This window comes from Coregonus clupeaformis, chromosome 25 (genome assembly GCF_020615455.1).
Source record: "Coregonus clupeaformis isolate EN_2021a chromosome 25, ASM2061545v1, whole genome shotgun sequence".
In the NCBI taxonomy this organism is placed as follows: Eukaryota; Metazoa; Chordata; class Actinopteri; order Salmoniformes; family Salmonidae; genus Coregonus; species Coregonus clupeaformis.
Window position 1 is genome coordinate 31,603,838 of NC_059216.1, and position 23,083 is coordinate 31,626,920.

Sequence of the window (23,083 nt, forward strand, 5' to 3'; positions counted from 1 at the left end):
TGACAACGTTAATTTGCTTTGACTCTAGTGTTCCACTTGTACATGTGCATTTGTGGGACACAACTCAAAATAAACCAAGCCAAGCATCACACAGTTCTGCTCCCTAAATTCCCTTTCCCCTCCATGCCTCACTCACTCAATTGCGTTCCGACTGCTTGCTCTACACACGCGTGCTGAGTGCGCCTATAGAAATAAATGCCTATAAAAACGTATCGAACTGATGGGATACACAAGCTACATTCCTTGTCAAATGACGACAGTTTTATCACATTCAAAATGGATGTGTTCCAACAATGAGCTGCAGTTTTGGAATAATTACATCATTTTCCGCTTAGGCTACTTTGCGGTTGTCACTAGTTACCACACCCACAAAGTCAAAATTGGCTATATCGTAAAATTCCTGAAAACAAAAACTCGTAATTTAAGTTTAGGCATAAGTGGTTAAGGGTAAGGTTTAAAATCAGATTTGAAGATGCGAAATTGTAGAAACAAGCAGGGTTTATGACTTTGTGGCTGTGGTAACTTATGTTAGTAACGACCCTACTTTGTTAACTGCTAGTGGCATTTAGAATTGGTTAGCCTATGCTATTACCACACTGAAAATATGCAAAAATATTAGTTTGATAAAGACAGAACGTATTTTCATCAGTCATTAAAACCGATTTTCTGGATGTTTCCTGGTCTTGCTAACACCGCTGTAGCTCAGCCACCTTCCACTGCAGATGCGGAACGCCGACATAGGCGGATGCGGTGGATTGCGACGCAGCCCATGCAAAAAAACATATCTCTAGCTTAAACTGACAGATTTTGGTGTGTCAATAGACTCTTCAGGATGTTGAAGCGAGGCCTACTCACCAAACAGATGTCGTGGCCATAATTCATCCCCATGCAGTGTTCAATGTAGAATTGTTAATCCATATAGAAAATTCCAAGGAACTGGCCTAATAAACTAAATCAAACATCTGTATATTGGAAAGACAGTTTGGTTTGTAACCCTGAAAAATGTATTTCAACTCGCCAAATTGAGCCCCGTTTCAAATGATCACTCTTTGAGAATAACTGTTCCAGATGCGAGATGCGAATCACTTCACACTATTGTTATTTTATTCTGTTAAATTACATCATGTTTTTAACTCTAAAATACAGTGCATTCTGAAAGTATTCAGACCCCTTGACTTTTTCCACATTTGTTATTCATTTTGTTCATTTTATTCTAAAATTGATTAAATAATTTTTTTCCTCATCAATCTACACACAATACCCCATAATGACAAAGCGAAAAGAGGTTTTTATAAATTTTTGCAAATGCATTTAAAATTTAAAACAGAATTATCTTATTTACGTAGGTATTCAGACCCTTAGCTATGAGACTCGAAATTGAGCTCAGGTGCATCATTTTGTTTTCATTGATCATCCTTGAGATGTTTCTACGACTTGATTGGAGTCCACCTGTGGTAAATTCAATTGACTGGACATGATTTGGAAAGGCACACACCTGTCTATATAAGGTCCCACAGTTGACAGTGCATGTCAGAGCAAATACCAAGCCATGAGGTGGAAGGAATTGTCCGTAGAGCTCCGAGACAGGGTAGACTGAGGAGTAAAGGTGTTTAGGGCGATTCCAACATTATAGACGTTACATTTGCACGCAACATCACAACTTTTAATGTCTCACAGAATGGACAACCAAATATACATAAAATGTTTGATGTGTGTCTATTGTACTCCTTGGTGGTGTATACCCAAGAAAGTGGACTTCTAAATATTGGCATGTTGGAGAAATAAAGCAAATATGTAGCGTTATGGATGTTTCATGAAATGGACAAGCTTTCTAGGGTGACTGAACATATTAGCAAAAGTCTGTAAGTCTTAGGTCAAAACATGGGTAGCCATTTCGAAGGAACGGCATGGCTGAACACAAAAATGATAATTTTGAAAAGATAGTCATTTCCATTATTACTTTAGAGAGGAAGAATGACCGTTATGGATGTTACACCCTCCGTTATGGATGTTAGTCAGAAATAGATATTCATATCTTAAAGATTTAATGATAAAATATGCAAATGAGAATATTCATGTACCTATACTGCCAATTCACTTTTCTGGACACTGGATGAAGTCAGTATATTTTGGGGGGGGGCTTTCATTTGAAAAAGACACTCGAGGACTATTCACATATTGTTTATAAACACTCTTCTCATCTTTCTATCTAAGAAAGAGTACTACCATGTATGAGAAAGGCATTTAAGCATATATTTTCCAAAATAATCTTTGATAGAGAACACATACTTTTCACGATATCAACAATTTGCTTCTGTAAAAGTCTGAAGAATACATCCCAGAACAAGCACACAAAATGTGTTGAATGCACAAGCTTCTGAAGCTAAGATATGATACAACAATATCCATCACATCCACAACCGTTATCGATGTTACGGATATCATAATGCTGAAAAATGATATTGACAATGAAAAGAGAGAATCCAATTATAGACCGTATAAAACTTAGATGAAAGTTATTTTTACTTTTTTAGGGGGTAGATGAGCTTTAATATTGCAGATAGATTGTAACTTCCATCAATGTAATTGTCTGCATCACTTCCAATCCCCCATATGTTTTTTTTCTCGTAAATATACATATACATACATACAAATGCATATACATACATGTGTATATATAGTGAGGGGAAAAAAGTATTTGATCCCCTGCTGATTTTGTACGTTTGCCCACTGACAAAGACATGATCAGTCTATAATTTTAATGGTAGGTTTATTTGAACAGTGAGAGACAGAATAACAACAAAAAAATCCAGAAGAACGCATGTCAAAAATGTTATAAATTGATTTGCATTTTAATGAGGGAAATAAGTATTTGACCCCTCTGCAAAACATGACTTAGTACTTGGTGGCAAAACCCTTGTTGGCAATCACAGAGGTCAGACATTTATTGTAGTTGGCCACCAGGTTTGCACACATCTCAGGAGGGATTTTGTCCCACTCATCAGATCTGCAGATCTTCTCCAAGTCATTAAGGTTTCAAGGCTGACGTTTGGCAACTCGAACCTTCAGCTCCCTCCACAGATTTTCTATGGGATTAAGGTCTGGAGACTGGCTAGGCCACTCCAGGACCTTAATGTGCTTCCTCTTGAGCCTCTCCTTTGTTGCCTTGGTCGTGTGTTTTGGGTCATTGTCATGCTGGAATACCCATCCATGACCCATTTTCAATGCCCTGGCTGAGGGAAGGAGGTAAAGCATAAGGTTTCCACCTCCATGTTTGACGGTGGGGATGGTGTTCTTGGGGTCATAGGCAGCATTCCTCCTCCTCCAAACACGGCAAGTTGAGTTGATGCCAAAGAGCTCCATTTTGGTCTCATCTGACCACAACACTTTCACCCAGTTCTCCTCTGAATCATTCAGATGTTCATTGGCAAACTTCAGACGGGCATGTATATGTGCTTTCTTGAGCAGGGGGACCTTGCGGGCGCTGCAGGATTTCAGTCCTTCACGGCGTAGTGTGTTACCAATTGTTTTCTTGGTGACTATGGTCCCAGCCGACTTGAGATCATTGACAAGATCCTCCTGTGGCTGATTCCTCACCGTTCTCATGATCATTACAACTCCACGAGGTGAGATCTTGCATGGAGCCCCAGGCCGAGGGAGATTGACAGTTATTTTGTGTTTCTTCCATTTGCGAATAATCGCACCAACTGTTGTCACCTTCTCACCAAGCTGCTTGGCGATGATCTTGTAGCCCATTCCAGCCTTGTGTAGGTCTACAATCTTATCCCTGACATCCTTGGAGAGCTCTTTGGTCTTGGCCATGGTGGAGAGTTTGGAATCTGATTGCTTCTGTGGACAGGTGTCTTTTATACAGGTAACAAGCTGAGATTAGGAGCACTCCCTTTAAGAGTGTGCTCCTAATCTCAGCTCGTTACCTGTATAAAAGACACCTGGGAGCCAGAAATCTTTCTGATTGAGAGGGGGTCAAATACTTATTTCCCTCATTAAAATGCAAATCAATTTAGAACATTTTTTACATGCGTTTTTCTGGATTTTTTTATTGTTATTCTGTCTCTCACTGTTCAAATAAACCTACCATTAAAATTATAGACTGATCATTTCTTTGTCAGTGGGCAAACGTACAAAATCAGCAGGGGATCAAATACTTTTTTCCCTCACTGTACATATAATTTAATATATATTTCCCGTTATTACTTTCCAACCCCACCACCCCTTCCCTAATTGGAGTAAACTAGTGAACTTCCAGCTTATACATACTATATACATTTTATGGACACAGTCAATTTTACAATAATTCTATTTTGTTTGTTTTTACTCATGAACTTCCTCAACCTCTCCGATCATTTTCATGATGTCCATCAGGTTTGCTTCTAGAACTTAGATGAAAGTTAGCTTTACAGAGAACGTTTCAAGATGATCCAAGGTGCATGTTTTACTCCCCCCAAACTAACGTAATGGATGTTAAAATTGCCTGTCTGTCACCCCCTATCTCAACAAGAATGTAGAACACACAAATACAACTCAAGACACTTTAATTTGGTCTGTATTGCTTCAATAACATCTCATCTTCATAACGAACACTGGGGGACAGCTGTGAGTGGAGAAACAAGCTCTGTGAGCTCTTTAAAAAAGCCATGAAATGTGATTGGGCCTCCTATGTGGCCGAAATTCTTGCAATTCAACTTTTCAAATAAAGCCTGAACTCATATAGACCTTAAGGATAATTATGAACATGGTTTCATTTGCCAATTACTAACTTTATTTGGGCGTGCTCAGGTTGACTTTCCCACAGAATCGTCCTTTATTTTGTATTAAAATTCTGATTGACTTCTGTGATTTATTTTTGTGCCAGACGGTATTCATGTGAACTTTGGAACCTTCGATTCAGATCCCAGTTCTTAGTGTCTGCAAACTCACAAATCCAAAGCCTGGTATTGTAAGTTGATTTATCTCCTAAAGAAAGTGTTATAGCTCCAGCTGTATAACATTCACCTTGAAGCCAGGTACAGAGTCAATCTCTGGGCCGGGTTCGTTTTGGCTCTTGTTAAAAGTCAGTCGTGTCTCTCTCTCTGTCTGCCTCTTTCTCTCTTCTTTCCCGTCCTTCCATCTCTCTGTCCTTCCATCTCTCTGTCTTTGCACGTCCACCTGTCTGTCAGTGCGCCGAGGCGTGCCCGGCAAGAGGGATTGGGTTTTAAGATGTTTCCATCTGTAGGGAGATGGGTAGAGTGGCTTCAGAATCGCCTCTTGCACCCAATTTCAGAGGGGCCTGATAAGCTGCTAATGAGACAGAGAGAGGGGCAGGCACAGGGGGTTCTTGTCCTGTAGGACCACCGCATTACCAACAGGGGGAGCTGTTTCACCTCCTAAAGCTCTTAGTCTGAACTGAAGACCACTCCTGTGTGATTGGTGGATGCGCTATTCCCTATTGTGCGCTACTATTCACGATATAGTGCACATCTTTTGGTCAAAAGTATTGACTATGGAGACTAGGGTCCCATTTGGGATACAGACGGTGTTTGTGGATGTGTACTGTAACATGTCATATTTACCACAATATATACAACACATTTATGATCTTCATTCAAATTTTGGGGGGAGAGTCATTGTCATTCACAATGTTCCCAAGCAACATATGACTAAAATCTCAATATGAGCGGCATGGTAAAATATAGGCTTTATACTGTAGATATAAAATTCATAATGGATGAATGGCCAACTGCTTTTCTTAGGGGTTAATGCCAGTACCTCTACTCTCTATAGCTGTTAAGTTTGAAAGGCCTGGTTTATCTGTAGACAGCTGTAGGTAGCTTCAGTGAGGAAGACTGAGAGACAATGTGATTACAGTTTTATTATGAAATAGAAGAAATGCAAGACAGATATTGTGATGCAAATCTCTCTCCCAGTATGCTAATTTGAAGTTATTAACTGACATGTTAAAATGAGGTATTCATTCCAGCTCTCCCTTTTGATCAAACCAATGAAGACTAGGGATATGTTTCAAATGGCACCCTATTCCCTATATAGTGCATTAGAGCTATAGGGCTCTGGTCAAAAGTATTGCACTATGTAGTGAGTAGGGTGCCATTTGGGACGTAGGCTAGACAACTCTCTTTAGGTTCTGTAGTCCCTTTCTTATCAAAGGGACTGAAGGAGCAATACAAATTAAGTTTCTCTAAATTATTTTCACATTCTTTAGTTGGAACACTTTGTTTCTGTCATTAAATAACTCAATTAGGGAAGAGAAAAACATTTACATTTCACATTACTGTCAAGATAAGACATTAAATATTCATCATGGCAATAGTTAATGTTTGTCATTGTCTCTTGGCTGATCTGGACTGGTGTGTTGACATGTTTTTGATTAAATGTTTGTTAGTTCTCAGTTGAAGGTGGGTGGCTCAAATCAAATGAAAAATCAAATCAAGTTGTATTTGTCACATGCGCCGAATACAACAGGTGTAGTCCTTGCCGTGAAATGCTTACTTACAAGCCCTTAACCAACAGTGCAGTTTTAAGAAAAATAAGAGTTAAGGAAATATTTACTAAATTAACTAAAGTTGTTTTTAAAGTCATGCAAAATAACAATAACGAGGCTATATATATGTACCGGTACCGAGTCAATGTGCGGGGGTACAGGTTAGTCGAGGTAATTGAGGTGATATGTACATGTATGTAGGGGTAAAGTGACTATGCATAGATAATAAACAGAGAGTAACAGCTACATAAAAAAGGTGGGGTCAATGCAAAAAGTCCGGGTAGCCATTTGATGAACTGTTCAGCAGTCTTCTGGATCGGGGTAGAAGCTGTTAAGGGGATTTTGGACCTAGACTTGGTGCTCCGGTACCGCTTGCCCTGCAGTAGCAGAGAGAACAGTCTATGACTAGGGGAGCTGGAGTGACAATTTTTAGGGTCTTCCTCTGACACTGCCTGGTATAGAGGTCCTGGATGGCAGGAAGCTTGGCCCCAGTGATGTACTGGGCCGTATGCACTACCCTCTGTAACACCTTGCGGTCGGATGTCGAGCAGTTGCCATACCAGGCGGTGATGCAACCAGTCAGGGTGCTCTCGATGGTGCAGTTGTATAACTTTTTGAGAATCTGAGGACCCATGCCAAATCTTTTCAGTCTCCTTAGGGGGAATAGGTATTGTCGTGCCCTCTTCACAACTGTCTTGGTGTGTTTGGACCATGATAGTTTGTTGGTGATGTGGACGCCAAGGAACTTGAAGCTCTTGACCCGCTCCACTACAACCCTGTCGATGTGAATGGGGGCGTGCTCGGCCCTGAGCTGTAGTCGATTAACAGCGTTCTCACGTAGGTGTTCCTTTTGTCCAGGTGGGAAAGGGCAGTGTGGAGTGCAATAGAGGTTCATCTGTGGATCTGTTTGGGCGGTATGCGAATTGGAGTGGGTCTAGGGTTTCTGGGATGATGGTGTTGATGTTAGCCATGACCAGCCTTTCAAAGCACTTCATGGCTAGAGACATGAGTACTATGGGTCGGTAGTCATTTATGCAGGTTACCTTGGCGTTCTTGGGCACAGGGTCTATGGTGGTCTGCTTGAAACATGTAGGTATTACAGACTCGGTCAGGGACAGGTTGAAAATGTCAGTGAAGACACTTGCCAGTTGGTCAGCGCATGCTCTGAGAAAATGTCCTGGTAATCCGTCTGGCCCTGCGGCCTTGTAAATGTTGACCTGTTTAAAGGTCTTACTCACATCGGCTACGGAGACCGTGATCACACAGTCGTCAGGAACAGCTGGTGCTCTCATGCATGCTTCAGTGATGCTTTGCTCAAAGTGCACATAGAAGTAATTTAGCTCGTCTGGTAGGCTTGTGTCGCTGTGCAGCTCGCGGCTGTGTTTCCCTTTGTAGTCCGTAATAGTTTGCAAGCCCTGCCACATCCAACGAGCGTCATAGCCGGTGTAGTAGGATTCAGTCTTAGTCCTGTATTGATGCATTGCCTGTTTGATGGTTCATTGGAGGGCATAGCGGGGTTTCTTTTAAGCGTCCGGGTTAGCGTCCTGCTCCTTGAAAGCAGCAGCTCTACCCTTTAGCTCAGTGCGGATGTTGCCTGTAATCCATGGCTTCTGGTTGGGGTATGTACGTACGGTCACTGTGGGGACAGCGTCATTGATGCACTTATTGATGAAACCGGTGGCTGATGTGGTATACTCCTCAATCCCATCGGATGAATTCCGGAACATATTCCAGTCTGTGCTAGCAAAACAGTCCTTTATCTTAGCAACTGCGTCATCTGACCACTTCCTTATTGAGCGAGTGACTGGTACTTCCTGCTTCAGTTTTTGCTTGTAAGCAGGAATCAGGAGGATAGAATTATGGTCAGATTTGCCAAGTGGAGGACTAGATGATGGTTTATTATTGTCCTAATAACATTAATCAGACCATATTTAAGGCATGTCATTTTAAACATTTTCATTGTACTTCACATACTCCACGAAAAGTAAACATGTCTTTAGATATAAAAAACAAAATTCAGTGCTTATACAGTGGGGGAAAAAAGTATTTAGTCAGCCACCAATTGGGCAAGTTCTCCCACTTAAAAAGATGAGAGGCCTGTAATTTTCATCATAGGTACACGTCAACTATGACAGACAAAATGAGAAAAAAAAATCCAGAAAATCACATTGTAGGATTTTTAATGAATTTATTTGCAAATTATGGTGGAAAATAAGTATTTGGTCAATAACAAAAGTTTCTCAATACTTTGTTATATACCCTTTGTTGGCAATGACACAGGTCAAACGTTTTCTAAGTCTTCACAAGGTTTTCACACACTGTTGCTGGTATTTTGGCCCATTCCTCCATGCAGATCTCCTCTAGAGCAGTGATGTTTTGGGACTGTCGCTGGGCAACACAGACTTTCAACTCCCTCCAAAGATTTTCTATGGGGTTGAGATCTGGAGACTGGCTAGGCCACTCCAGGACCTTGAAATGCTTCTTACGAAGCCACTCCTTCGTTGCCCGGGCGTTGTGTTTGGGATCATTGTCATGCTGAAAGACCCAGCCACGTTTCATCTTCAATGCCCTTGCTGATGGAAGGAGGTTTTCACTCAAAATCTCACGATACATGGCCCCATTCATTCTTTCCTTTACACGGATCAGTCGTCCTGGTCCCTTTGCAGAAAAACACCCCCAAAGCATGATGTTTCCACCCCCATGCTTCACAGTAGGTATGGTGTTCTTTGGATGCAACTCAGCATTCTTTGTCCTCCAAACACGACGGAGTTGAGTTTTTACCAATAAGTTCTATTTTGGTTTCATCTGACCATATGACATTCTCCCAATCCTCTTCTGGATCATCCAAATGCACTCTAGCAAACTTCAGACGGGCCTGGACATGTACTGGCTTAAGCAGGGGGGACACGTCTGGCACTGCAGGATTTGAGTCCCTGGCGGCGTAGTGTGTTACTGATGGTAGGCTTTGTTACTTTGGTCCCAGCTCTCTGCAGGTCATTCACTAGGTCCCCGCGTGTGGTTCTGGGATTTTTGCTCACCGTTCTTGTGATCATTTTGACCCCACGGGGTGAGATCTTGCGTGGAGCCCCAGATCGAGGGAGATTATCAGTGGTCTTGTATGTCTTCCATTTCCTAATAATTGCTCCCACAGTTGATTTCTTCAAACCAAGCTGCTTACCTATTGCAGATTCAGTCTTCCCAGCCTGGTGCAGGTCTACAATTTTGTTTCTGGTGTCCTTTGACAGCTCTTTGGTCTTGGCCATAGTGGAGTTTGGAGTGTGACTGTTTGAGGTAGTGGACAGGTGTCTTTTATACTGATAACAAGTTCAAACAGGTGCCATTAATACAGGTAACAAGTGGAGGACAGAGGAGCCTCTTAAAGAAGAAGTTACAGGTCTGTGAGAGCCAGAAATCTTGCTTGTTTGTAGGTGACCAAATACTTATTTTCCACCATAATTTGCAAATAAATTCATTAAAAATCCTACAATGTGATTTTCTGGATTTTTTTTTCTCATTTTGTCTGTCATAGTTGACGTGTACCTATGATGACAATTACAGGCCTCTCTCATCTTTTTAAGTGGGAGAACTTGCACAAAACATTTTCCCCCCACTCTACATTTCACTTGCTAATTACTCGTTAATAATCTAATACAAACCTTGAATCGAGTACTCGCCCTCATCCCTAGTTGCTTTTTCCTCTCAATCTTTGCTTTCATGCAATTGACTGAATTAAGCAGAATAGTGAATCATAAAGTTGCTATTTGACAGAAATGTGCTGTTTTGTGGCCTTGACAGCAGGAGTGTAGTCACTAGGAACCAAACGGAAGCAAACGGAACAAAACAGGGAGGGATTTAACTGAATCTGATCATTAGAAACTCTTGTTTTCATTGCAAAATGTTTTACGTTGGAAACAGTTTGCTATGATTTGGACTAATGATTACACACCTGGTCGCCTGTCTCTGAAAAGACACTACCATCAATGCCCACTAGGTGGTAGTGGTGGGTTGTATAAGGTGATATGAAGGTAATATAGTAGAATGTAATACTGATAACATGACATGAGCATAGTTATTTCCCCCCCATGTTGTTGTTGTAATAATAGTACATAGGTGTTATATACTGTTGCTGAAACCCAAAGACTGCGATAAGCAACCATCAGGAAATAAAACAACTGAAAATAAACAAGACATTTAAATAACTCTAATTATGGTAATGAAACATGAGTGTTTGGAACAGCAGCATCACTAACATTATTCCACTGTGTGGTGATGGAGTTGTATTGGAAGCCAAGACACCTCATGGCCGTGGTGTTGAACAGTAAAAGGTGTTGTGTAGAGATGACTCCTAACTTTGTGAACTCTCCTTCTCGGTTGGCTTGAGCTCTGTGTTCTTAAGCGGGTGTGATTGTGAAAGGTGTGTGTATGTGTCCTGCCCACATTTCCTCTCTTCTCCACTACATCTCCTTTCACCTCATCCCCCTCTCCACGCTCCATCTTTCATTATTTTGTCATCTTCCCTGCACCTCTTCACCCTTTCCCTCTCCGTTGCGCTCCTCTACTCCTCCTTTCCTCCCTTCTTCCCTCACTCATCCCTCTTCTGTCTCTCTCCCCTCCTCCTCTCATCCCTCTCTCCTGTCCTCTGCTCAGGTTGGGGGCTGGTGTCAGTGTAATGACTACTGTCAATGTCAGCCTCTCTCTCATCCCTCTCTGTTTTTCTAAAGTGGGCGGCCGCAGATGACCGGGCTGGAAAATTAGCTTGTCGCATTGGCTTTGAATTGAATTGACCTGATTGTACCTTCCGTACATGTTGAGTGGCTTGGAGACTGACAAAAAATAAATAAAAAATCTCTCCCTCCCTGTCCAGTCCATCCCAGCCCCCCTCCTTGTGATCCCTACACACACACACACACACACACACACACACACACACACACACACACACACACACACACACACACTGTCAGTCAGTCAGTTCTACATGTGTCTCGCTACATGTCTCAAGTGTAGGAGGCCATCTGAAGCATAGCAGAGTGCCACTCCCTTCCAGTGGGACTGTGTTTTGTAATTTTGTGTGTGCGTGTGCGGACCTCATAAGGTGACCTCAGTATGCAGCGAATGCAAAGTAACCTTGGAGTGTGTGTGTGGTGTGATGAGAAATGGTTTAGTGTCCCAGTGGTGTCGTTTACCTTCCCCTTCCTCTCTGAGGCGCTCCAGGTATCAGTCTGTCTAACCTTCCCTCACTCTCTGACTAGTCAAATGAGAAAGATGGACTCCCCTCACTGTGTGGGATGCATCTCTGTATATGGCGGAAAAAGGGTTCTTCAGTGCAGACTGTTATTTTTTTTTTATTCACAATGGTCAGGATTTACCATTCTGGTAACTAAGGCAAAAATCTAGAAGAAAAATATCTGCTACAATTTCTTCTGTTTTGATCCCAACCCCTTCGAAAGACTATACATGTAAATACACAGGTTGGCACAGCGACAGCGCAGCGCCCGATCAATGTGTGCTTCTCCTCTTCCCCTCCTGCCTTTCCATGTCACGTCCACAGGCAGGCAGCAGGCAGGGCCCAGCCTGGGATCAGGTCTGGCTGCTGGGCTCGACGTCACAACGACACCCCTCCTCTCCGCTAGGATCCATCCGCGAGGCTAGACTCTTATCTTTTAATGGCTGTCAGAGCAGGACGAGGCTCAACACTGCTCCTCCATACCGCTACCTCTGTCATAACCAGGGTGGGGGGGAGGGAGGGAGGGTGCTGGGGTATAATCCCGTCCCCCTTCCTCAATGTTTGGGGACACCCTGTCAACCGTCATCTGAGTGTCTAAGAGTTAAAGTAGCAACTTCTATTGAACTTTAGGTTTATTTGAGGTACAGTGTCTGTGTGGTGAGGGGGGTAGGTTAGGGTTGGACAGTGCGTGTCATGTGGCCCAGTGAGCGTGATTTTCCTCACTTTACTGTAGGGATGAATCAGTGTCACTGCCGGACTGTGTCTATTACACACACACACCCACCCTGCCACACCAGCCATCCACCCTGTGGGAGAAATATGATGTGACCACTCTTACCTTTACCACCACAGCCCTAGCCTGTGTCAACTCACTCAACACTCCCTATTATAATCAATGAAATACTACTTTGAAGAGACAGATGGGTAAACAAGATGATCAGACAGACGTGTTGTATTAACGACCAACCACCACACAGACACAATGAGGTGGTTATGTGTGTAACAAAGAGAGAGCCTTAGCTGTCTTACTCTGGGTTCCTACTGAACTGTAGTCTATTTTTACTGCAGCTCCCGAGTGGCGCAGCATCTCAGTGCTAGAGGCGTCACTACAGACCCTGGTTCGATTCCAGGCTGTATCACAATCCGGATGTGATTGGGAGTCCCATAGGGCGGCGCACAATTGGCCCAGCGTCGTCCGTGTTTGGCCGGGGAAGGCAGTCATTGTAACTAAGAATTTGTTCTTAACTGACTTGCCTAGATAAATAAAGGGCTTCAGGAAGCGCAGTTATTAGACCCTGGTGCTCTGCTCTCTCTCTGCTCTCTCTCTGCTCTCTCTCTGCTCTCTCTCTGCACTCTCTCTGCTCTCTCTCTGCGCTCTCTCTGCGCTCTCTCTCTGCTCTCTCTCTGCTCTCTCTCTGCTCTCTCTCTGCTCTCTCTCTGCTCTCTCTCTGCTCTCTGTCTGCGCTCTCTCTGCTCTCTCTCTGCTCTCTCTCTGCTCTCTCTCTGCTCTCTCTCTGCTCTCTGTCTGCGCTCTCTGCTCTCTCTCTCTGCTCTCTCTGCTCTCTCTGCTCTCTCTCTGCTCTCTCTGCTCTCTGCTTTCTCACTCTCTCTGCTCTCTCTCTGCTCTCTGTCTGCGCTCTCTGCTCTCTCTCTGCTCTCTCTGCTCTCTCTCTGCTCTCTCTGCTCTCTGCTTTCTCACTCTCTCTGCTCTCCTTCTGCCCTCTCTCTCCTCACTCTTTCTCTCTCTGTCTCCCCCATCTGTATCTTTCTAGGTGTGTAGTGTGCTAGTCCTCCCGCCCTCTAGCTCCTGCTCGGTTGTAAATGAGCCCTTGGAGGCGTCCAGTGTGTGGCTTTAAATGTAGATTTCTGTGTCACTGGTGGCTCTCTGTCACCCAAATTGATGAAGCAGATTTATGACGGCTGCTGGGCACAACAAATTAAGTTGACAGTGATGTATGGGGGGCTAACGCCATCCTGATCCTTGCTTGCACCGTGGACGCTAACACATGCACGCACACACACACACACAAACACACACAAAAGTGCGTGCTAACACACACACAACTTTAATAGACACACGCTAACACACACATGGCGCTCAATAACACACACCCCTCACACACATTTACACACACCGCTAACACACTTTCATGTATCAGCCGCATAATGAAATTCCACACACTGATTTAATATTACATTTTGTTACTCTTTTCTCCCTCCCTCCATCTGTCCTTTCTTTTCTTTCCTTTTTCTCTCCTAACCTTTCATTTCCAGACTCATCCGACCACCAGTAAACTGCCCTTGAAGGACGCCTTTACCTTTGACGACTACAGGTTGGTGTGTGTGTGCGCGTCGGCCTGCTTTTGAAACGCTTGCCCTCCACCCCCCTTGTGTGTGTGTGTGTGTGTGTGCATGTCCGGAGAATGTAGAACTACTGCCGGCATCCAGGATGGCCTGTTAAAACGGAGTGTTTGTTCTCCTTGTTCTTCCGTTATCTTTGAGGGAATAATTTGTCGTCGGCCTCTTTATCTTCCCATTGTGTTGAGTGTGATGCAATCCTCCGCTCCCGCCGGGCAATGTGTTGTGGGAATGACGGAGCTGGGACGGCGTGTGTTGTTGTCTTGTCACCGTGGCGCCAAGGCTTTTTGGAGGAACTACTGTTAGCCCACTTTAGAATGTCGTTTAGAATAATAATTCATGCCTCAACATCATTATAACAAGATCACAGATTTATATTTATTGGATGCCCTAGTGTTCAATTAATAATCAAGATGATATTTTTGAACAATCGCCTACTGTACCATCATCAGCCGTGGTCACTAGAACAAGCAGTTAGTTTTGCATACTTCAACTGTTACTAAAGCCAAGGTTATGAGTAGGACTGATGTCCCGACCACGTGAGGCTATAACTAACAACTAGTCAGGAAAAACACAGGGCACTTGTTGTGATTGGTTAGTCCAGGAAAGTGAGTTTTGTTGCTGATTTGATAATTGGCTGACCGTGACCTTTGACCCCGATAGATGGGCGGTTTCCTCAGTGATGACCCGTCAGAACCAGATCCCTACAGAGGACGGTAGCCGCGTCACCCTCGCCCTAATCCCTCTCTGGGACATGTGTAACCATACCAACGGCCTGGTGAGTACTACAAACACGCTATTATACACTTATTACGTGCCTATTGCATGGCTGAAACGTGCCTATTGCATGGCTGAAACGTGCCTATTACACAACTGCACACGAACATCCTCCACTCACTGTGCGAGAGGTTTTAATTTATAAAAGAAAATGTTTTAGGAATCTTAAAATCCTAGCTTTTTTGTAAATAAATCGACACGCACACACAGTCAAGAAATCTGCTGTAGAGAATTCTAGATTTGAGAGAAACCACACAGTGTGATGTGTTTTCCTCAGTTGATTACTCTTATCTCATGGGCTCTTTTATTTATCGCAATCATTTGGCTTTGATTGTGTTCAGCGACTGATTGTAACGGAGCAATATCATCTCCTCCTTGCGTATGCATGTAAACTGCATCTACGCCCCTTAAATGTGATTTGATTTGTGAAAGCCCGATACGTAGACAAAGCGAGTCATTAAAGACATGTAATAAATTGTCTTCCTGTGTATTCCCTTGGTTTTAGTTTAATAAAAATGGGTTACAACTTCCTCCGACATATTTCCACATTTTATTGCTCTTCTTCAGCCCTAGTTGCTACAGTGTTACTCATTGGTGAGAAATTGTTTGGGTTCATTCAATTTCCTTAATTTCTGCCTATTTGTAAAGCTCTCACTAACTCCGGATGAGGGAATTATTTGTATTGATATACTCATTGATTACGTATACTAAACTAATACATTCATGTTTTGAAATACATTTGCTTGCTGATTTTGTTCATTAGTCCCTTGAGATTGTTACCAAAGGAATGGATGATTTGATATTCAGCTCTTCTAATACTAGGAGAGAAAAAATATTGTACATTTGTTAGTTTAGCTGGTCACGTACACTATATAAAATAAACTTGCTGTAAATTGTATCGCCAGTCAGTCAGTAAAGGAGCGCAGACAATTCACTGTGCTGCTCCGAACTATAACTACATAAAATGTTTTACTGTAAAGTGTGTTGCGTTTTTAAATGCACTTTAAATAAAGTTTGATTTGAACCAGTCCATATTATAAAACCAAGAGCGTTGGGCCAGTAACCGAAAGGTCTCTGGTTAAAATCCCCGAGCTGACTAGGTGAAAATAAATCTGTTGATGTGCCCTTGTGCAAGGCACTTTACCCTAATTGCTCCTGTAAGTCGCTCTGGATAAGATGACTAAAATATGAACGTAAAATGCTTCCATGAGCTTTTCCAACTGTCATTAATCAATCAGTGAATGGATCAATTACAGTTTGCCTGTTGTGTGTTGCGCAGATCACCACTGGTTACAACCTGGAGGATGACAGGTGTGAGTGTGTGGCTCTGCAGGACTACAAAGAGAACGACCAGGTGAGTCTGGGCAGCATGAAACTACTGCATCGTTTGCTCTTTAGCTACTAGACAAAACTAGTGTCCTGTCTGGGGGTGGGGTGTACATCAAGCTGCCTCACGCTACAGAAACAGGAGATGGGATCCTGCCTTACTGGCTTGAAAAAGGCTTACCTACTTTACATATTTGTCCTGTACATAATGTTGAGTTATTATGGGTTATGTAGAAGTGTATGATCTAATTGCATCATGTATGTGTATATCAATTGAAAGGTGGTTGGTTCCTGACTGGATGACTGACTGGTGTCCAGTGTTGATGTTATGTCAGGGAGAGAGAGAGAGGGTCAGGCTGGGAGTCAGACTTATTGCCTGGAGGGAGTTTCCACAGTTGTTAAATCCATGCTTTGGGAGAGGGGTGGAGAATCGGAACGCCACCAACCTCTACGGCTCCCTCTCCTCCTCCTCCTCCTCCCCATCCCCACCTCTCTCTTTTCAGAATGGGAATTATTTGATAAGATTTAGAGAGACAGCAATGTGTGTGTGTGTGTGTGTGTGTGTGTGAGTGGGGGTGGTTGAGAGGGGGGTGATGGGAAGTCGAGCCTCTTGATCCTATGATTCCTCCGGCAGATATCACCGTCCGGCCGAAGTGCCCTGAGCTCACAGAGGGTGTGTCTGAAATAGCACCCTATTCCCCATCTAGTGTACTACTTTTGACCAGAGCACTATGGTCCCTGGTAAAAAGTAGTGCACTACATAGGGAATAGGGTGCCATTTTGGACATAGAACCTGCCTGAGCTCACAGAGACACAAACCACTAAGCTACATTCCCAACTAAGCTTTATCACTCCTCCTCTCTATCCCCTGCCCTGTCTCTCGCTCTCCTTTTTTACCTCTCACACTCGTTCCGTTCTGCTATCTGTAAATGTGGATGTAATATGTTGGAGCCATACGTGAGTGGAGTGGTGTGGGGATTCTCTGTGCCCATGTGAAGCTTCCACTAGATCAGAAATGATAACATGGTTATGAGGCAAAATGGTACATAGGAATAGTGGGTGGAATGTTCACCACATTGTTTACATCCAAATGATCCAACCCATTACAATCTACAGGAACCTTCTAGAGGTTGAGTTCCAATCGGATGATAAAGGGGAAGTTCAGCTAACTTTAGCTACCATCCAGTAAAAAAAGGTTGTAGTGGCTGTTTTTTTAGAAAACCAAACCATGTTTTACAGTTTCTCCTGGCCCATACACTTGTTTTCAGGGAGATAAACAATCTAACATTAAGTTGTAAAATACTGAACTTCCACTTTAATGTTGAGTGACTGTTCTCTTGTCTGTCCTCAGATTTACATATTCTACGGGACGCGGTCCAACGCTGAGTTTGTGATCCACAACGGCTTCTTCTTCCAGGAGAACGCACACGACAGGGTCAAGATCAAACTGGGCGTGTCCAAGAGTGAACGGCTGTACGCCATGAAGGCTGAGGTGCTGGCCCGCGCTGGCATCCCCTCGTAAGTAGAGACGCACACACACAAACATACATACACACGGGCATCCCCATAAGTAGGGAGGGAGGGACAGTGGGAGGGAGAAAGAGGGGTAGTGTGAGAGAAAACTAATTATCTCTCCATTATGTCAGAGACTGAGGTAATTTCAGGAGGGCAATATTTTCCAGAATTTCAGTGACTTGATCAATGTGACAATCGGCAGGACATTATTACACTGCAAACACATTACTGAGTCTTTCTCAAGTCTAGGGGCATTACTATTACATCCCTTCTCTCTGCCCATCGCTATAACAACAGTACATACAGGAGAGGAGAATTTACTCTGAAAACAAGCTACACTGTGACGTGAAGGTTCCATCACAAATGACACCCTATTCCAGGGCTGGCCAACCATGTTCCTGGAGTGCTACCTGCCTTTAGGCTTTCCAGGAACAGGGTTAACATTCCTTAATGCTGCACTACTTTTGACCAGAGCTCTCTGTGGTTCAAAACTCCTTTCATATATCCCAGTGTATGTATGGGCGACAGACAGGCAGTGTACCGTTGCCTCTGTGCCTTTGAACACTATACATCACTATATCTGTCAGTTTAACAATAGAGCCCCAGACAGCAACAACACAACACAGTCTTTAATCTCATTTCCACTGTGAGACTTAAAATGCCCCATCAATAAGAGATTAAAAGCGCTCTTATTAATATGACAGGGAAGGAAGGCTGCATAATATTAGGGTAATGATAAAATGATGGGAGCGTCAGGGCGGGGGGGTAGAAAGCTTCCCTCATGGTATAGAGGCCTATTCTGAGACGACGCTGCAATGTTTTATCCTGGAACAGAAGCCTGCACCCACACCGGCCCACCACCCTGCCCACCCCTGGTGTAGTGGTCTCCCTCGCCTCTCTTCTCGCTCTCTTTTTCCCTCAGAATAAGAAGCAATCTCTCTTTCCCCACTGCCTCTTTTTTTTCTTCTCTCTCTCTCTCTCTCTCTCTCTCTCTCTCTCTCTCTCTCTCTCTCTCTCTCTCTCCTCTCTCTCTCTCTCTCTCTCTCTCTCTCTCTCTCTCTCTCTCTCTCTCTCTCTCTCTCTCTCTCTCTCTCTCTCTCTCTCTCTCGGAATATCCCGTGGTAATGAAAGATCTTGTTGTAATTGATTAAGTGTATATTAAAGATGCATCAGGGGGATCAGGGTTTGGCCTCCACTCAGCTTAAATGAGTCAGCTGATGCTAAACGTGAGTGGGTCTTGGTTAACCATGGACCAGTGGCTGCTAAACTAAACATGAGTGTAGTGTAGTGGAGACCTGAGTTAGCCATGGGCCACTAACCTCCATTAACACAAACTGTACCTGCCAAGCCCCTTCACTGAGTTTAACCTACAGATCAGGGTTTTATATGGTTCAAGTCATACAGGGATCACTGTGGAAGGTTTTTTCTTCTTTGTGAGGCGTGCAATTTTTTATTTATTTAACCTTTATTTTGACAGGGAGTCAATGCTGAGACAAAGGTCTCTTTTTCCAGATGAGCCCTGTATAGCACCACAATACACATCACAATACAATAAACACATTAAACTACACATTCATATACACATTAAACTACACATTCATATACATATTAAAATACACATTCATATACACATTAAACTACACATTCATATACACATTAAAATACATTATTATAACAACAGTACATGAAAAGCAAAACACAATCATAAACCAATCAGTAAAAGGTCCCCTAATAACTGTCCGAAATGCCCTAGAGGCACAAACTCCTTCAATTTTAAAGTACATTGTAGATCATTCCACACTTCTATAGGTTAACAATGAGGTAAGATGGTGGAAGTTTATGCAAGAGGGCTTTATAGACAAAAAGAGTGCAATGCATCGATCTACTAGACATCGAGGGCCAGCCCACATTCTGATACAAAATGCAAAGATGTGTACTGAACCTATCGCCCTGTAATAAAGCAGAATGCGCTATGATAAACTGTGTCCAATGGCATAGTCAATAACCGGAATCAATATTGACTGAATAATTAGTTTTCTGCTATTTAACGAAAGACGGGACCTGTTCCTATAGAAGAAACCAATTTGAATTCTTCATAATTTTTTAAAACTAACTCGTCAACATGCTTTATGAAAGATAGCTTTTCCTCAATCCAGACGCCCAGATATTTATAGATGGGGACACCATCAATGAGGGCACCTTTCAAAGTACGTATGCATAAATCATCTGATTTGGAAAATAACATGTAACTGGTTTTACCTGCATTAATTACCAATTTCACTTCAAAGGCTTTCTGCAGGGCAATAAAGGCAGATTGAAGCTCTAACAGAGCCTGATCAACTACAGGGAAGGTTATAATGTTTACTGGTGTAGGTTTAACTAAGAGGTGATATGTGTGCGTAATGTGAAATAGAGAAGTTGTTGTGACTGTACGGTCTCTTTTTTTCACTTTTTCTTTCCCCTCTCCCACCCCCCCCATCAGGTCCAGTATCTTTGCCCTGCACTGCAGTGATCCTCCAATCTCTGCCCAGCTATTGGCCTTCCTCAGAGTCTTCTGTATGACTGAGGGTAAGACACACACGCAAGCCTAAATGCTGGCATCGATCCCCACACGGTCACAAGGCCAGTCGCACGCTAAGGCACGACACCAGGAACGGCTGAGGAGAAGTTAGGATTGATACTTAGAAGTGAAATTATTTAAAATACTTTACTTGATCGAGCTTACCCGTTGCAGTGGAAAAGTTGCCAACTGGCAATCCAGGCAGGCTAAAGCAAATGCTCAAAGTATTTGAAAGATTTGAAATGGTATTTGAACCCAGGTCTGGCTAGCATACTACAGCTACTGTAGGAGCCAGGCCTCCTCTACCTCAGGCCCCACAGATATACTATTCACATTGGCTCTTTCTCTCTCGCTAAATTTTTTACATGGCCCTAGCCCCCTCCCGTGGGGGTCGGAGCGGGGTGGTTGGGGGGGGGTATAACTTTTTTACAGATGTGACTCAGGCATGTGTGTAGCGTGTGTGTGTGTAACGTGTGAACACATTAAGCACTCAACCTCCGATCATTTCATGTCTCCCTCTCCAGTGTAATCCAGCCTTACATAATAGCTCAGATCAAAAGACAGATTGCGAAGGCAGCAGTTGGCTACCGGTTTAACTAGTCTACCTAGGGACTCGGCCTGTAGAATAACAGCCCTTTAACTTAAAACCTTGAACATCAGAGTTAGGTTAATTAATGTCACCAAACTTAATTGACGTCTTTTAAAAAAACAATTTGTACCTGTTTAGCTCTAAAGACCAGGCCCTCTGAATTGACCTGGATGTTGTAGTTGTGTTTTTTCCTCTGTGTAATCCTATTGGTCCTGACATTCTGGTTCACTGCCATTTAACCCCTATTCTCCACAGAGGAGCTGAAGGACTACCTGGTAGGAGAACACGCCATCAATAAGATCTTCACCCTGGGTAACACTGAGTTCCCTGTGAGCTGGGACAATGAGATCAAACTGTGGACTTTCCTGGAGACCAGGGCTGCCTTGCTGCTCAAGACCTACAAGACCAGCTCCCAGGTCAGTAAGGACAACAAGGCTCTTTGACTTCCCCCACCATATTGTTTTATTTTCTCTCTCTGCTGACCCACTTTCGGTCTCCCCCTCCCTTCCACTCTACCTCACTCCCTTACCCTCTACCTCACTCCCTTACCCTCTACCTCACTCCCTTACCCTCTACCTCACTCCCTTACCCTCTACCTCACTCCCTTACCCTCTACCTCACTCCCTTACCCTCTACCTCACTCCCTTACCCTCTACCTCACTCCCTTCCCCTCTACCTCACTCCCTTCCCCTCTACCTCACTCCCTTCCCCTCTACCTCACTCCCTTACCTTCTGCCCAATGTCGCCCCACCTCCCTGTCCTCCAGGATGACCAGTGTGCATTGGAGAAGCCCGGTCTCTCCCTCCACTCCCAGGTGGCCATCCAGCTGCGCCTGGCTGAGAAGCAGATCCTGGAGAGGGTGGTGGCCAGCGGCAGGGCCAAACGCCTGCACTTCCAGCAGCAGCAGGAGGAGGGCGCTCCGCTGCCCCGCTATGAGGAGAGCGACATCGCCCTGCTGGAGAACGCAGAGGCAGACGCCAAGCTGCCCATCATCCTGAGGAAACTAGAGGACGAGGAGGGAGATGACCAGGCAGCGGTGGAGCAGGTGTTGGCTCAGGTACAGCAGCTGGGACAGGGGGGCGCAGCCAGGGATCTAGCCCCCCTCATAGTCAACGGGGATGGTGGGAAGGTGGTGGTCAACGGGAATGGTACGGACGCTAGCCTGACTGAGGACACTAGCCCAGTCCTGGAGGTTGGTGGAGACGCTAGCCCGATTCAGGAGGAGGGTAGTGTGGATGCTAACTCCACCACGCCAGACACTGCTGTTCCAGCAGCCACCCAGGAACAGGAAGGCCAAACAGAGAACGGAGACAAGGCTACTGCTTCTCTCTCACTGGAAGTGGACGTGGACCTGAGTGCAGAACGAACTGGAGACGAGCCCAAAGTCAACAGCGAATAGATGGAATCATCATCTAGCTATCCCTTATTGCAGAAGAAGAAGAGCAGCAGTCTGTCAGTCAGCCAGCCACAGCAGCCCTTTTCTATTTATTTATTTTTGTCTCTCTAAAGTGACTCAGAAATAAAGGAGCTAAGAATTAAGAAAAAACTAAACAGAATTTGAATTTTTAAATGGTCGAACATTTCACTATCTGTCCATTTCGTTGGTTCGTCCCTCGTTCCATAGCTTTGTTATTGGTGCCTTCCTACCTACCAACCGCTGCAGACTGCATATACACTGCCAGTCAGTGTGTCTCTCCCATCGGCCTTCTATCTGAGCATTAGAAGTTTGTCATTTTTATGAAAACAGGTTTTTTGTTTTTGAGGTTTGAACAGTGCTTTACTGGTTTACATTGAGTTTATTGACATACAAGCTGTGAGAGAATGGTAGGGAGTAACAATGGCGGGGATGGCGCTGGTTTCACTTCCACTACTGTAGATGGGACAGAAAATAGATTTTAATTTAATTTTGTCTCCAGCAAGCCAAAATCTCATCCTAACCCTTTACCCCTTACCCCTCAGTCAGTTTATTACTGTAGTTTATCTTAAAGCTGCAATATATAACTTTTTGGGAGACCTGACCAAATTCACATAGAAATGTGAATTATAGATCTGTCATTTTCATTGAAAGTAAGTCTAAGAAGCGGTATATCTGTTCTATGTGCGCTATTTCTATGCGTCCCGTTCTTAAGTTTTGTTTTTGCGTCTTTTACTTTCGGTTTTGTACACCAGCTTCAAACAGCTGCACTTCCTGGTTTTACTCAATAGCATTTTAAATACAACTGAAGGAAACTGCAG

General features: G+C 43.7%; 1 protein-coding gene across 1 annotated transcript in view; it reads left to right on the forward strand.

The window, feature by feature from the left end:
• The window catches only part of LOC121539547 (actin-histidine N-methyltransferase), a 47,427-nt gene extending 24,980 nt beyond the window's left edge, over positions 1-22,447 (forward strand). The window contains exons 7-13 of the mRNA XM_041848121.2: positions 13,998-14,056; positions 14,745-14,859; positions 16,138-16,212; positions 17,536-17,702; positions 20,182-20,267; positions 21,104-21,264; positions 21,615-22,447. Coding sequence (XP_041704055.1) covers positions 13,998-14,056; positions 14,745-14,859; positions 16,138-16,212; positions 17,536-17,702; positions 20,182-20,267; positions 21,104-21,264; positions 21,615-22,247 — 1,296 coding nt within the window. The 3' untranslated portion in view covers positions 22,248-22,447. The remainder of the gene's footprint in view (positions 1-13,997; positions 14,057-14,744; positions 14,860-16,137; positions 16,213-17,535; positions 17,703-20,181; positions 20,268-21,103; positions 21,265-21,614) is intronic.
• The last annotated feature ends 636 nt before the right edge of the window (positions 22,448-23,083 follow it).